The sequence below is a fragment of the Myotis myotis genome, unplaced genomic scaffold (assembly GCF_014108235.1).
Source record: "Myotis myotis isolate mMyoMyo1 unplaced genomic scaffold, mMyoMyo1.p scaffold_m19_p_1, whole genome shotgun sequence".
Taxonomy (NCBI): domain Eukaryota; kingdom Metazoa; phylum Chordata; class Mammalia; order Chiroptera; family Vespertilionidae; genus Myotis; species Myotis myotis.
In genome coordinates this window covers 119,341,920-119,358,456 of record NW_023416313.1, presented here as the reverse complement: position 1 = coordinate 119,358,456, position 16,537 = coordinate 119,341,920, and the positions used below count along the sequence as shown (strand labels likewise).

The 16,537-nt window shown below is 43.2% G+C and overlaps 3 protein-coding genes across 5 annotated transcripts in view; 1 reads left to right on the top strand and 2 right to left on the bottom strand.

Moving 5' to 3' along the window:
* The window catches only part of PEAK1 (pseudopodium enriched atypical kinase 1), a 180,483-nt gene that overhangs the window by 7,798 nt on the left and 156,148 nt on the right, over positions 1-16,537 (bottom strand). The window lies entirely within an intron of this gene.
* Positions 1,501-5,518, bottom strand: LOC118676246 (sal-like protein 4). Its single transcript, XM_036349842.1, is given in 3 exon segments — positions 1,501-3,746; positions 4,388-5,482; positions 5,485-5,518. Coding segments are annotated over 3 exon segments (1,824 nt in total). The 3' UTR covers positions 1,501-3,051.
* LOC118676269 (DNA-directed RNA polymerases I, II, and III subunit RPABC4-like) lies at positions 10,157-10,332 on the top strand. Its single transcript, XM_036349911.1, has one exon. The coding sequence runs from the start codon at positions 10,157-10,159 to the stop codon at positions 10,328-10,330; it is 174 nt and encodes a 57-aa protein (XP_036205804.1). The 3' UTR covers positions 10,331-10,332.

Below are 16,537 nucleotides of genomic sequence, written 5' to 3'. Positions count from 1 at the left end.
GAACAAATGAACACGACTCGTGTTTTTCTTTCTTCTCTTACCCAGCATTTTCTCTACCAAGTATCAGTAATTTCTTAGCCTCTAATTTTCATTTATCTTTCTTAAAAGGAATTCACAGTCCTTCCTTACAAAGAGTAACTGCCTTACACTAGAGATATCTCAAGAAAGATTCCACTCCTCAGGAAGAATGATTTCCACAGAACTCCTAGGCTCCCCCAAATTTTGAAATAGGAACAAAACTGGAACTGAAATGGTCTCATATCTTCTTATAGGATTCCCCTTTTTAAAAGGGATGAAAATCGCCTGGCCAGCATGGTTCAGTGGGTGAGCATCGACCTATGGACCAGGAGATCACAGTTCGATTCCCAGTCAGGGCATATGCCTGGGTTGTGGGCTCAATCCCCAGTGTGGGTGTGCAGGAGGCAGTCAATCAATGATTTTCTCTCATCATTGAGTTTCTATTTCTTTCTCCTCCCTTCCTCATTTTTGTTTTGACTATGTATGGGAAAACTTATTTAAAAGGATATCAATTTTGTCAGGTTCTGTACTGTCTACATTTTATGAAAGGGGAAAACAAACAAACAAACAAACAAACAAAACGCTACTATAGCCTGAGCCACAGCAATACTAGAAGGAAATGCAATATTGAGACCAGGAGTAATTTACATGTAAACTGGCAGCGGGAGAACAAAACCAGGCTGGTGAAAGTTGAATCTTGTAAAATATGTCATAGGTCCACTTTCTGGAATAGTTTTGGGTTCTAAGAAGGTGGCAATGCCAAATTCATGCAAAAGGAACACTTGGTGTGAAGAGCACAGAGGGAAGAGGTGCCCATCCTTGATACATGATCCTTGCCCACTTGCCTGCTCACAGGGCACACCTTCCTACATTATTTCTCCAAAGGGTGCCCAAAGAACATCAAAGGGATAGCCATCCAGCTGGTCATTACACACCTACCAAAGTGAATAACACACTGCCACAAAAACAGAGGCTTGAGTCGTAATTGAGTGCTTGTCTGAGTTAATGAAGATGGGTGAGGGCATAGAAGGGGAAGGAGAAATACTGATTAATATCAACTGATCATTCAAACAAGTATCTGACGGTGCCTCAGAACTTCCAATCTGTAGGCCAAATACAGTGGGGTAGGGATTCCTCAACCACTGATAAGTCATCTGTTGGAAAATGGAAAAAAAACAAACAAACCATGCTTCCAGAATCAGAGCCAAATTGCCCTCCACCGAGACCTTCTCAGATGCAGGTCAAAGCACATAACACTTACACAGGCCCAATCTTAGTGGGAAAACAGAGCTTAATAGTGATTTCTCACACACAACCCAAAAAGTTTAATTTAATAGGTTCACTTCAGGAGAGGGGCTCATTTTCTGTGTTGTTCATGGCAACTGATCTATATACCTTTCAGGCTAATTTGTCATTAGAAAACATTTAGGTTTGTAATAATAATCTCTCTCTCTCTCCTTTTTTTTTTTTTAGACACATCTGTTGAGGGGAAAAATACCAAAATTTATTTTCCATCAGTCAGCATCAGCAGGTAAAACTACAAGGTTTTCTCCGTAGATCGTACATTCACAAGGCATAACAGTGAGAAAGCCTCTGGCATGTCCTCCGTAACAATATCCACTTCACAGTGTAAACAGGTTCTAGTCTTGTGTTCATTTACAATTTCAGAAGGAAAGGCACAACTTGGCAAAAAAAATAATAATTTTTTTTTTTATCCTGAAGTCAGGTGCAATAACTCAGAGACCAACTTTTGATACACGTTTTGATGTACATTTCCACATTGAGGGGAAAGACTCAGAAAACAGGGTCTTTCCTTCTTCTTCCTCGTTAAACCATCAGAGCAAAGTTTCAGCATTTGCTTATTATATATGCAAGAAAGGGATTAAAAAAAAATCACAAAACATCTTGAAGGTCCAGCCACTCCCACCAATACATCAACTCTTAGGTTTAAGACAGGGACTGGGAACACTTTCAGTGGTCATAAAATAGGAAAAGAGAGACTAAAGCTACAAAAATAAAAAATAAATGAGGTAGATAAATTAAAGCTTTCATAGCCAGGACTCGCCTGTTCCAACTTCGTAACCTTCATGCAGTACTCACGGGGGAAAAGAATCTTCACAATTACTTGGCATAAGTCACATCAAAATTTTTATAAAAAGTAGTATGTGAACCTCTTATCAGAAATATGCCCTCCATGAGTTTCTTCAAGAATGAAAGACTCATTTCTTCGCTAGAGTAGGCACTGGTGAACTAAATCAAGTCACCTGAGGTCCCCTGCTCAGGTGCCCACCTGTCCTGGTGCTCAGGAAGGCGGCATCGGGAAGCAGGGAAGACATTGGCACGCTTAGGGCTCCCACTGAACTCTATTTCAACAGCAGCAACACACACACCGACTCCCGAGGGACTAAGATCGTCCATTGGAGGGCATCCTACTCAGGGGCCCAAGGTGGAAGGAATTTTGTAATGCCACACCTTAGTTAAAAATAAAAAGGAAAGTACATTCAAAAAGGAAAACAAAAGATGGGTGCAGGGTTGAGGGACATACAAAGCAGGCCACCGAGGACAACAGACCTAGTCCATTTACCCACACACAGTCCCGGAAGTATGCAGCCCCCCTATCCCCAGTGAGGCTAAGCAGTTTCTTTCCCATCGTGGTTTAGTAAGTTCCAACTTGAAATAGGGGACAATCTTTGGAAATAGTTCCTCTAGCTTGTACAAAGTCTTCATATATACAGTTTGTCTCAAGTAACAAAGCCACTTTGCAAGACCCGCTTCTTCCAAAATTAAAAAAAAATACTAGTCTGTATTTATTTTAGTATGTGTGTGGTTTGGTTTGGTTTTTTTAGCAAAACAGCATAGCAACATCGTGATTGTTGGACGTGCCTGAGGTTGTGGTCACAACTGTAAACATTTGCACATCAGTAAAAAACAAACAGGAGGAGATGGGCTTTTAAACAACAACAACGACAAAAACAAAAGATCCAGTTCAAGCGGTCACTCTGCATTTCTCCTTCACACGGGCTCTCCCGTCGCTTAGCTGACCGCAATCTTGTTTTCCTTCAGGAAGTGAGGGGACAGGTGTTTGGGGACGCTGTCAGCAGCACCCGGCTTTTCCACATCACTGCTAACCGACTGGGAGCCATTGATCTTGGAGACGGTGGTGTTGCTGACAACGGAGCTGGCACCTAGGGACACCGGGAGAGTCGGGATGACTCTGCTCTGGATCACTGAGATCTCGTTGGTCTTCATGGCCAGACCACCGTTGAGCATGGTGGTGTACTGGTTCCACACAACAGGGTCCACATTCAATGAAGGAGCCATGATTTCCTTGGGAAACACCTCTGGGACCCTCTTTGTGTCTGTTCCTAGAAGAGCCATGGTGTTCTCGATGACCAGCTTCCTCCAGCGGCATGCGGAGCTGTTGTTGGCGCCATGCGTCATATAGTGAACCTTCAAGTTGCCTTTGGTGGTGAAAGCTCGCCCACAGATGTTACACACAAAAGGCTTCTCCCCCGTGTGAGTCCGCTCATGAATTTGGAGGGCGCTGGCTGACGAGAAGTTCTTCCCGCACCGCGGGCAGGTGTGCTGCTTGCCCTGGCGGTGTGGCTGGGCCGCCAGCAAAGGTGCCAGGCCTGGGGACATGGTCGCGGGTCCAAACGCACCAGGAACTTCCACTTTGACATAGGTTGGCTGGGCTCGGACAAATGCTGATGGGAGACTTCTCCGGCCTTCCATCTCAGTGCGGCTGCTGTCCAAGCTGTCTGCTTTGCCACCAGCATCAGGAGACTTGGACTTGATGCTTTCTGCTTGGCTATTGGCCGGGGAGAGGGCCTGAAAGGAGGTCGCCTCCAGGATGTCTGGACTTCGGCTCTGATACTCCTGGTCTCCCATCACTGAGGACGAGTAGTCGTTGGTCAAGCCATCGCTCTCCACCGAACCGTTCTCTCGGCTGCTCTGCTGCTGCAGGACCAGAGGAGCAGGACCCAGCTTCCCTGAGGCCTCCAGGGGGCCATCAAGGTGAACCCTGTTGTGGGCGATGCCGAGTGGATGCCGGAAAGAGGCAGGGGGACCTTCAAGGAGCTGCTGGGAACATCCTGGGAGCCGACTTCATCAACATCGATGATTTCGAGAATGTCGTCGTGACAGACAGCACCTGTGCTGCTGTTCTCACCCACCATCATCAGCTCCGGACCCACCAAGTCACAGGGACTCTCCGGCAGGGGCGTGTTGGGGATCTGACCGCCCATGTGCATCCGAATATGCTGCTGCAACATGACTGCGTTGGTAAACTTCTGGCAGATGGGGCACGAGTGCTGCGTCTTTATGGAGGTGTTGGTTCGGTGAACCCCGAAGTGTGTCTTCAGGTTGCACTTGTGCCTGTAGACGGTGGCCTCGTCTTTGGGTTTGACATCCACCGGGGACACGTTGGGTGGCTTCCCTTTCCCTTTCTTAGACGGGTCTAACGCCACCGTGGAGAAAGGGCTCTGGAAGAGCACAGAGCTTGGGTTCAGGGGTAGCAAAGCACCGGGGATGCGGTTTGGGAGCACCCTCGTCCCATCCGGCCTCAGGGCGAAGGACAGCAGCCCCGGGGACACCGAGCTGGTGGGGGAAGGGATGCTTGTGTGAGGTAGCTTGGCTTGTTTCAAGGTGTCCAGGGACAGGCCTTGGCTTCCAGCTTTCTGGCTGAGCAAAGCCACGGCCGCAGAGACCTGCTGGGACACGTGGCTGCCTAAGGTCTTCAGGGTGTCCGCTCCTGCTACACCGGAGTGGAGGGCATGGGCGGCCCACATGTTCACCTGGACTCGGATCTGCTCCGTGAGCTGGATCTGCTGTAGCTGCTGCTGCTGCAGACACAGGATCTGCTCCAGGACCCACGGGATGCTGTTGGCACCGGGCAGGGGGGCGGGCAGCGCGTCCGCGCTCCGCTGATTCACTGCCACCTTGGTGCCCCGTAGTGCTTGAAGAGTGACGTTAGGGTTGGCCACTTTGCCTTTGGGTAAATAGCTTAAGTCCTGGGCTGTGGGTGGCAGGGCGGGCTCTGTCTTTAAGTACAGGACAGACTCCGCCCCTGGCTTCTCCTTCATGTCCCCTGAGCTGCTGCCACTCTCCCTGTGACTGTCCTTAATGCTTGGACTGCGTGGCGGGTGGCTCAGCCCAGCCCCGGAGAAGTCTTCGGAAGGCATCGGCCCCTCGATGTCCTTCATGCTGAGGACAGGTGGGTGTTTAGTGCAATTTTTATGTTGTAAGAACTCAGAGACGCTGAAGAACTCTCCGCAGCATTTCTCACAGATGTGAGTCACCTCCTGACGAGGCCTCTTTACTGTCGCTGGGTCCCCATTCATGTCATCGCCAGTCCCCGGGTAGTTCACTGAAGCACCCGGCTCCCCCGCCGCCGGCGCCGCTGAGGCCGCGACCCCCGGGGCCGGCTGGGGCGGTGGCTGCGTGCCGCGCTCCTCCTCGGCTGGATGTGCTGCGGCTTCGCCTGCTTGCGCCTCGACATGGTGCGAGCATGGGGGCGCCCGCAGCGCGTGGCGACTCGCCCGCTCCAATAATCTCAATTTAGCTAATTTACACAGCTTTGATTATAAGGCCCCATTAAAGAAGCTGAAAGGGGAAGAGTTGTATATCGAACTAGAGGCCAAGTGCACGAAATTTATGCACGGGGGGGGGGGGGGCTATCCTGCAGCGAAGCCTGCACCCTCTCCAATCAGGGACCCCTTGGGGGATGTCCGACTGCTGGTTTAGGCCCGACCCCTGTCAGACATCCCTCTCACAACCCAAGACTGCTGGCTCCCAACCACTTGCCAGCCTGTCTGCCTGATTGCCCCTAACTGCTTCTGCCTGCCAGCCTGATCACCCCCTAAACACTACCCTGCCTGCCTGATCGATGTCTAACTGCTCCTATGCCAGCCCGATCGCCCCTAACTGCCCTCCCCTGTTGGCCATCTTGTGATGACATGGAGGGTGGCCATCTTGTGACCACATGGGGGCAGCCATCTTGTGCGAGGGCATTATGGTCAATTTGCATATTACCTCTTTATCATATAGGATACCACTGACCCTTTCAGAGTGCTCAGCCTAGGACCTGAAAAGAAGTACATTTTGCTACTCTTTCAATACTGAGAAGTGGAATAGATAACCAGTTTAAGGCAACAAAGTAGGAAGGTGGGGAGAAAAGGTAGATATTTGGCAAAAGAGGATGCATGCCTATGGAATAAACTAGTTGCTGAATGGAGTGGTATTATCTATTCTTTATTTGACTCTTCCTCCCAAAGTCTCCTTGAAATGCTGGTGCTGGGAGGCGGTGTGCTCTCTGTCCTTTTTTCTCGTTGGCTCTCTTCGACAAGATCGTGGCTTGCTTGATATACTGCTGATGTCCACATCTACATGTGTAACCCAAACTTGTGTCTGGGATTTAAATTCATATATACAATGGCCTACCTGACTTCTCCCCATAGATGCCTTAGACTAAACATAACCAAACCTGAACTCTTCTTCCCATCAAACCCCCTGTTCTTCCAGTACCCCCTCTCTTGGTGAATGAAGCTGTTATCTGTCTCAACATCTATTTCTCCACCATCTGTACTACCTACGTCCAAATAAATACCAATTTCTATTTATTTTCTTCCCAAATAACTTTTAAATTATTCTTTCTTCCATCTCTGTTGCTACTATTAGCACTTTCCTAGAACACTATAAAATATTTCCAATTGGTCTCCCTGCTGCTTATGTGATTCCCTCAACAACCTTCCACATGGCCACCAGAGTCACCTTAAAAAAAAAAAAAAAAGAAAGAAAAGATATTGCTTGCATATTTAAACCTTTTAGTCACTCCCCATTATCTTGACAGTATAAGGTCCTGGCCTGGCCTTGCTTTCCAATCTTATTTCTCACCTCTCTTCCACTTTTGCCATATTGAACTACCTACAGTCAGCACCCTCATACACACTCCAAATGTTTTCTCTGTTTGGGGACCCTCTTCATAGTTCATCTGCCTACGAGATTCCTACCTATTCTTTCAAAGCCCTTCTCATGTGTCACTTTTGTCAAAGAGAGAAAGTGCTTAATATCCTAAACTTCCTTTCCGTGTTTCTTCTATATCTTATGCATGTCTCTATTATTACTTATCATATTTTTTTTGTCTGCCTTAAAAGCAGATTTTTGTAAATTTAGGGCCTAGCACAGAGCAAGGTACACAGTACATGTTGAGTATGTCTATACAAATTACTGAGAAAGGCTTCATGTGATCTGGAGTAACCACAGGGCTTATTTACTCAGAGCAGCTGGACTATAAGAACAGCTTTTATGAAATAGATGGAAGTTGGCAAGGCGATGGGGAGGAAGCGATCGCAGAAAAATCTGAGTAATAAATATTCATAACCTGACTATACAAATGAGTAAAAACTGAAAAATGTAATCTGTCCACTGAGTCCAGGCTGATCAAGTCATTTTGCTGCATAAAACTACATAAAACAACATTACTCTTCATCAATCTATTCAATTTTCTTTTTTCCCTCAAAAGAAAGGGATAATTACAAAATACAGGATTCTTTGATAATATTTTACATTGGCTTTTATTTTTTCATTATTGGCCCAGCTGGCCTAGTATGCCTTCAGCCTACTTCCACTTTATCAGCAGGAAATCTCATTTTCAGCTCAAAAGAAAATCATGAGTGTTCCTGAGCCAATAATCCAGGCTGACAGAATGACACCCAGGATGTTCACACTAAAGAAACTGAGGCACAGAGCAATACAATAACCAGCTCAGGTCCCAGAGTAGGAATTAAATAATTTGAATCAAATTTATAATTCCCAGCTATATCCTCTCACCTGCACTATTAAAAATAATGGCTCTCAGAGAGAGCCAAGTTGGCAGCACAGGTAAACACCTGTACTTACATCCTCCCACAACCACATCAAAATTACAACTAAACTACAGAACAACCAGCATTCTGAACTGCCTGAAAGCTGGCTGAATGGAAGTCCTATAACTAGAGAAGTAAAGAAAAAAGCACGCTGAGACTGGTAGGAGGGGCAGAGGCGCCAAATGAGCTGGACCAGCACCCATGTTTGCAGATTTTTTAACTGGGAGGGAGATCATCTCAGTGGAGGCCCCCCATGAGGAGCAAGGGGTCCCAGCCCCACACCAGACCCCCAGCCCAGGCTCTCAGAGCTGAGAAATCCCCATAACTACAGCTATAAGAACCAGCAGGGATTGGGGTTCAGTGATACAGAGGCTACTGGTGACCCAGCTGTTCCTATTAAAGGGCTGGCACATTAACTGAACTTACGCTTCCTCTGAGCTCCAGCACCAGGGAGAGGCTCTGGGGGACCCAGACACATACAAGGAGGTACTGAATTGTCTGGCATCAGAGAAGTAACTCAGGGGTGGCTTTCTCTCAGACAGAGGTACTTGCAGGAATCATTGTTCCTATGTTGGAACCTCCTCAGTTACAGGGCTGACTGGCAGCCATTTCTGTTTGCTCCACCGGTGATTCCCTGAGACCCTGTCCCATCCAATTTGAAGCCCCACTCAACCTGTGTGCAGCGGCTTTTGCCAATAAATGGTCTGTCCTTGCTCAGGCTTCAGACTTTGCTAAAATCTCTCAAACAAGCTGCAGCTGGGTCAGGGTGGGCCAAACCTATCAATAAAAGCCACAAGACTCGGCACTAGCATCAGCCTGCCTTGCTTCACCGATATAAATAGAAGGAATATGCAGATCTCTCTGTAGCTCCTGCTGGGTGGCTCCAGGCAGTGGTTGACTTTGCACCTCACTGGAGACCCAAGAGCCAGTGTATCCAGTGGACAGTGTCAGACTATACCAGATTACAACTCTACACATCCATAAGCAACACACTCAAAGGCCAGACTCAGTGAACACCAAAGACACACTGAAGCAAGTCCTGCTCCATAGGGGTGTCTCCTGCACAGCAGCTCTCTCACTGTAGTCATAGCTGATCCTCACAGCCAATCGGCCTGGAGGTCAATTCCTCCCAGTGACACCAAGAGCAATCAAGGCTCAACTACAACAAGACTGTACACATAGTCCACAAAGGGGCACACCTAGAGTGCACAGCTCTGGGGACTGGGGATGCTAAGCCACTGTGCTCTATAGAACACCTACTACACAAGGCTACTCTACCAACTCAAGGAGAAATAGCAGCTCTACCCAATATATAGAAACAAACACATGGAAGCAGCCAAAATGTGGAGACAAAGAAACACGTCACAAATGAAAGAAATGGAAGAAAGCAGACTACTGGATACAAAGTTCAAAAACACGTTCATAAGATTACTCAAGAGTCTTCATGAGACTTTCAAGGATCTTAGTGAGAATGTCAAAGACATGAAAAAGGACTAGTCAGAACTTAAGCATACACCAACTGAAATAAAGAGTAATATACAGAGATTCAACAGTAAAGTAGAGGATTCTGAGAATCAAATCAATGATTTGAAATATGAGGAAGCAAAAAACACCCAACCAGAAGAGCAAAAAGAAAAAAGAATAAAAAAAATATGAAGATAGTATAAGGAGGCTCTGGGACAACTTCAAGTGTACCAACATCTGCATTATGGGGGTGCCAGAAAGAGAAGAGAGAGAGCAAGATATTGAAAACCTATTTGAAGAAATAATGACAGAAAACTTCCCCTGCCTGGTGAAAGAAATAGAGTACAAGTCCAGGAAGTATGGAGAGTCCTAAACAAGAGGAACTCAAAGAGGACCATACCAAGACACATCATAATTAAAATGCCAAGGGGTAAAGACAAAGAGAGAATCTTAAAAACAGCAAGCGAAAAGCAGTTAGTTGCCTACAAGGGAGTGCTCATCTGACTGTCAGTTGATTTCTTAATAGAAACTCTGCAGGCCAGAAGGGAGTGGCAGAAATATCCAATGATGAATAGCAAGGCCCTACAACAAGATTACTTAACCAGCAAAGCTATCATTTAGAATTAAAGGTCAGATGAAGAGCTTCACAGACAGCAAAAAGCTAAAGGAGTTCATCACCACCAAACAAGTATTACATGAAATGTTGAAGGGTATTCTTTAAGAAGAGGAAGAAGAAAAAAAAGATAAAAAATATGAACAAGCTGTTTGGAATCGCAGTGAAAGGAGTGCGTTGGTGTGAAGGATTAACAATGGACACCCAGAAGAATGTCCAACCCCCAAAGCAGCAGCCAATAATATATATCTGTGGAGAATGTCACGCAGAAAATGAAATGAAATCCAGGGATCCAATCAGATGCAGAGAATGTGGATACAGAATAATGTACAAGAAAAGGACTAAAAGATTGGTGGTTTTTGATGCTTGATGAAATGGAATTCAGAAAAATATCTTTGTTTGTATTTGGATTTGCTGTTATTGTTGTAGAGTTTTTGATGAGTATACTTATCTTTATGAATTCAACTACATACACATGATCTCATTTTAAAAACCATAATGTATTTAGGTGTCTATTATAAAGATTGTTTTTTGTTTAGTTCAAAAAATATGAACAATGAACTGGTAATAAATACATATCTATCAACATTGAACCTAAGAATCAAAATAAATGAATAAGAGATCTAATGGATAGAATAAACTAGTGAATAAAATAGCATGAGAGGCATGGAAATGGAACAGACTGACAATTCTCACAGGGAAGGTGAGTGGGGAAGAGATTAAACCAAGTTCTTATATGTATATATGCATTATCCATGGACACAGACAATAGGGGGGCGAAGGGCTGGGGCAGGACTCCCTTTTTTCACTAGATAATTCATTTTGATTCCAGGTTTTCATGAGTACCCCAAACCTCTCTTTTCTAAACTAATCCCCAGTTGAGACCCTTACATACTTCTGTAAGCACTAAGTCCTGAAATGAAGTGGACATTGATCTAGGATGGCTATCAGTATATATAGTTGGCTTCTGATCAACTGCTTTCTGTGAAGTTTCAATGTTGGGCATATTTGTATTGAATTATGAAAATGAAAATGATTTCCCCTCTAGTTGTAAATTCCTACCAATCAAATTCCTGCTAATGCTTTTTCATTTAGTATCTTGCTTTCTCAGCGTCTACCTAAATGAGATAAGGAGAAACTCTGGAGTCAAAATGCAAAAAAAGGTGATGATCTTCACAGTTCACCACTACCTTATTGCAGGCTTTTAACAAGATTCTTGGCATTAATTGGAAGAGAGGAAGCAGTCCCACTGCTGTTATAGGGAAGTATACATCTTCACTAAGCCTTGAGAACAGAGACTTGGACTACATAAAGAAGAGAAGATGACTGCACTACATTAAATTTTCCATTAACTTTGGAAAAATAAGCCAGACATTTACACTTTCTGCTTATGTGAGATTTTCATCATCTCCTGAAAGTAATTTCATCCAAATTTCCCATGTGTTTCCACATAGCAGCATTTGTTATATAATGACCTCATAAGACTTAGCCATCATTTTACCAACTACTCACCCTGCTTCTAAGGCCAGGGGTAGGTAACTCCTGGCCTGCGAAATCAGTTGGTCTGGTCCTCCCAAGGCATTATGGGTGAGTTAATTAAATGTTTGAACAAATATAGCAAGCTAATTTTTAAGTTGATAATTTTGCATGGCCTGCGAATGATATTATTAATATCCAAATGGCCCTTGGGGGTAATGACCAACACCACTATCTTGTCCCTCATAGGGTAAGCCTGGAGAGAAGGAAAAAGAAACCCACCCCCACCTTCTGACATAGAAAATTCCACCCACTGAACAGTTATCTCTCTCACATTGATGTTTCTCTATCTGTATGTCTCTCCCCATCCCTTCCACTCTCTCTAAAAATCAATGGAAAAAATATCCTCAGGTGAGGATTAACACAGAAAAACTAAAATAAAACTTATGAGCTTTCGAGAAACCAAGATGGCGGCATAGGTAAACACCTGAAATTGCTGCCTCGCACAACCACTTCAAAAATACAACTAAAAGACAAAACGGATATCACCTAGAACCACAGGAAGGCTGGCTGAGTGGAAATTCTACAACTAGAAGGAAAGAGAAAAGCACACTGAGACTCAGAGGAGGTGCGGAAGTAAAGTGCAGAGGTACAGAGGCGCACGCAGAAAGGGCTGGCAACTGAGGGCGTGGTTGTCTTTTTCGATCGGGAGGGAGGCACAAGCTCCCGATTGCTCTGAACTCCAGTTCTGGGCGAGTCTCTGGGGACCCAGACTCATATGGGGAGAAACTGGACTGTCTGGCATTGGGTGGAACTCGAGGGCGGCTTTTACTCAGAGGTGCTTGCAGCAATTACCACTGGACACTGAGACCTGGGGCCTCTTAGGGCAGGGCTGAGATCAGCCATAGCTGTTTGCTCCACCCTGTTGATTCCCTGAGACCCCGCCCCACCCAGGCTGTGCGCAGAGGCTTTTGCATATGAATGGCCTGACCCTTTGCAATCTAAAACTACCTAACAAACTTCAGCTGTGTCAGAGAGACACAGAACATCCAAAAGAAGGCCCAAGGCCCCACAGCAGCTTGCACTGCTTCACAGCTGGGCCTCATCTGGGCACCTCCAAACCCCAAACAAAGAAGAGGAATCTGCAGATCTCTCCATAGCTTCTGCTGGGTAACCTCAGGCAGAGACTAAATTAGCACCTCCTTAGAGATCCAAGAACTAGTGTACCCAGTGGTCAGAGTGGGACCATCCAGATTACAACTCCTCAGATCCATAAGGGACACACTCAGGGGCAGACTCAGTGAGCACCAAAGCCCCACTGAAGCAAGTCTTGCCCAAAAAGGTGTCTCCAGCACAGAAGTTCTCCCACCATAGACACAGCTGATTCTCACAGCCAATTGGCCTGGAGGTCAATTCCTCCTAGTGATACCTACAACAATCAAGGTATGCAGAGACAAAGAAACAGGTCACAAATGACAGAAATGGAGGAAAGCAAACTACTGGATATGGAGTTCAAAACCATGGCTATAAGGTTTTTCAAGAATTTTCTAGAAACCGCCGATAAATTTAGTGAGACCCTCGATAAATCTAGTGAGACCCTCGAGGATATGAAAAAGGACCAACTAGAAATTAAGCATACACGGACTGAAATAAAGAATAATATACAGAGATCCAACAGCAGACTAGAGGATTGCAAGAATCAAGTCAAAGATTTGAAATACGAAGAATCAAAAAACACCCAACCAGAAAAGCAAAAAGAAAAAAGAATCCAAAAATACGAAGATAGTGTAAGAAGCCTTTGGGACAACTTCAAGCGTACCAACATCCGAATTATGGAGGTGCCAGAAGAAGAGAGAGAGCAAGATATTGAAAACATATTTGAAGAAATAATGACAGAAATCTTCTCCTACCTGGTGAAAGAAATAGACTTACAAGTCCAGGAAGTGCAGAGAACCCCTAACAAAAGGAATCCAAAGAGGACCACACCAAGACACATCATAATTAAAATGCCAAGAGTAAAAGACAAAGAGAGAATCTTAAAAGCAGCAAGAGAAAAACAGTTACCTACAAGGGAGTACCCATATGATTGTCACCTGATTTCTCAACAGAAACTATGCAGGCCAGAAGGGAGTGGCAAGAAATATTGAAAATGATGAATGCCAAGAACCTATAACCAAGATTACTTTATCCAGCAAAGCTATCATTCAGAATTGAAGGTCAGATAAAGAACTTCACAGATAAGAAGAAGCTAAAGGAGTTCATCACCACCAAACCAGTATTATATGAAATTCTGAAAGGTATTCTTTAAGAAGAGGAGGAAGAAGAAAAAGGTAAAGATAAAAATTATGAACAACAAATACATATCTATCAACATGTGAATCTAAAAATCAAGTGAATAAAAAATCTGATGAACAGAATAAACTGGTGAATATAATAGAATCAGGAGCATGAAAAAGGAGTGGACTGACAATTCTCGGGGGGAAAGGGGTGTGGGAGTGCGGGAAGAGACTGGACAAAAATCGTACACCTATGGATGAGGACAATCAGGGGGGTAAGGGCAGATGGTGGGGTGGGAACAGGGTGGAGGGGAGCTATGGAGGGAAAAAAGAGGAACAACTGTAATAATCTGAACAATAAAGATATAATAAAAAACAAACAAACAAACAAAACATAGTACTGCCATAAAAGCAGACACATAAATCAATGGAACAGAATAGAGAGCCCAGAAATAAACCCATGACTACACCATTTATTATTCTATGATAAAGGAAGCAAGAATATATACAATGGGGTAAATACAATTCTTCAATAAATGGTGTTGGGTAAATTGGACATATACATGCCAAAAATGCAACTAGACTACTTTCTTACACCATATATAAAAATAAACTCAAAACTAATCAAAGACTTAAATTTAAGACCTGAAATCATAAAATTCTAGAAGAAAACATAAGCAATAAATTCTTTGAATAAACTCTTTGACATTGATCTTAGCAATATTTTTTTTTATATGTCTACTAGGGCAAAGAGAACAAAAGCAAAAATAAACAAATATGACTGCATCAATTAAATAGCTTTTGCACTGCAAAAAAACAAACAATAAACCCAAAAAGCATCCTATTGAATGGGAGAAGATATTTGCCAATGATATATGCCAGATAAGGAGTTCATATCTATAATATATAAAGAACTCATACAGATTGACATAAAATAAACAATTTGGTTTATAAAATGGGCCAAGGACATGAGTAAACATTTCTCCAAAGAAGACATACAGATGGCCAACAGATGAAAAGATGCTCAACATCACTAATCAACAGGGAAATGCAAATCAAAACACTACAGTGAGATTCACCACTCTTATTCAACATAGTACTTGAAGTCTTAGCCACAGCAATCAGACAAGAAATAAAAGGCATCCAAATTGGAAAATAAGAGGTAAAACTATCATTATTTGCAGATGACATGATACTGGATATAGAGAAACCTAAAAAGTACACCAAAAAACTACTAGAACTAATAATAAGTTCAGTAAAGTAGCAGGACATAAAATAAACATGGAAGGAGACTTGAGTTGGGGTGGTAAACACACAGTACAATATACTGGTGATGTATTATAGAATTGTATACCTGAAACCTGTATAATTTTATTAGCCAATGTCACCCCAATAAAGTCAATAATAAAAATTAAATAAAAAAATAAACATCCAGACAGAAACAGTTGCATATTTATATACCAATAATGAGCTTTCAGATAGGAAAATTAAAAAATAATCCCATTTACAATTACATTAAAAAATATCTAGGAATAAATTTAACCAAGGGGGGTAAAAGACCTGTACTCAGAAAATTATAAGACACTGAAGAAAGACACTGAAAAAGATACAAATAAATGGAAGCATATATTGTGCTGATGGATAGGAAGAATTAACAGCATTAAAATGTCCATATTATCCAAAACAATCTATAGGTTCAACACAATTTCTATCGAAATACCAGGAGCATTTTTCACAGAATTAGAATATTCCAAAAATGTATGTGCAAACACAAACGACCCTGAGTAGCCACAGCAATCTTGAGAAAGAAGAACAAAGTTGGAGGTAACAGACAATCTGATATCAAAGTATACTACAAGGCTATAGTATTCATAACAGAATGGTACTGGCATAAGTACAGACAAATAGATAGATGGAACAGAATAGAAAGGTTAGAAATAAACCCATGCTTATGTTAATTAATTAAGACAAAGGAGGCAAGAATATACAATGATGTAAACACAGTTTAGTCAATAAATGGTGTCAGGAAAACTAAACAGATACATGCAAAATTATGAAACTAGACCACCTTCTTACACCATATATATGCATGAACTCAAAATGGATTGAAGATTTAAATATAAGACCCAAACCATAAAACTAGGAGAAAATTTAGGCAGTAAACTCTTTGACATTTGTCTTAGCAATATTTTTTTCTGATATATCTCCTGAGGCAAGGAAAACAAAAGAAAAAATTAACAAATGGGTTTACATCAAACTAAAAAGTTTTTGCCCAGCAAAGGGAACCATCAGCAAAATGAATAGACAACCCACTGAATGGGAGAACATATCTGCCAATGAACATCTGATAAGGAAGTAATATCCAAAATTTATAAAGAATGCATACAACTCTACACCAAAAAAATCAAACTATTTATTTAAAACATGGGCCGAGGACCTAAATAGATAGTTCTCCAAAGAGGAAATACAGATGGCCAACAGACATGTGAAAAGATGTTCAATGTCACTAATCATTAGGAAAATGCAAATTAAAACTATTAGGGGCTGAAATGGAATATTGGGGACTAGCTATAATTATAAGAAATATTAATCATGCTCTAGTAACCATGATTGTTCTGTTCTGATTAGAGAACGCACATTCTAACCTGGCTGAGAGTTGTATGCCCTGGAATATGTGAGCTAATATCAGAATGCAGTCCATCCTCCTTTTGTGAGAACTGCCTATCATTATGGAAAGATTTACAACCTCATGGCTGAAACAATTTGGTCCTGGAAGCGCCCACCCTCTGCACTACTCCCTGCCCCCTTCCCCTCCCTCTCCCCCT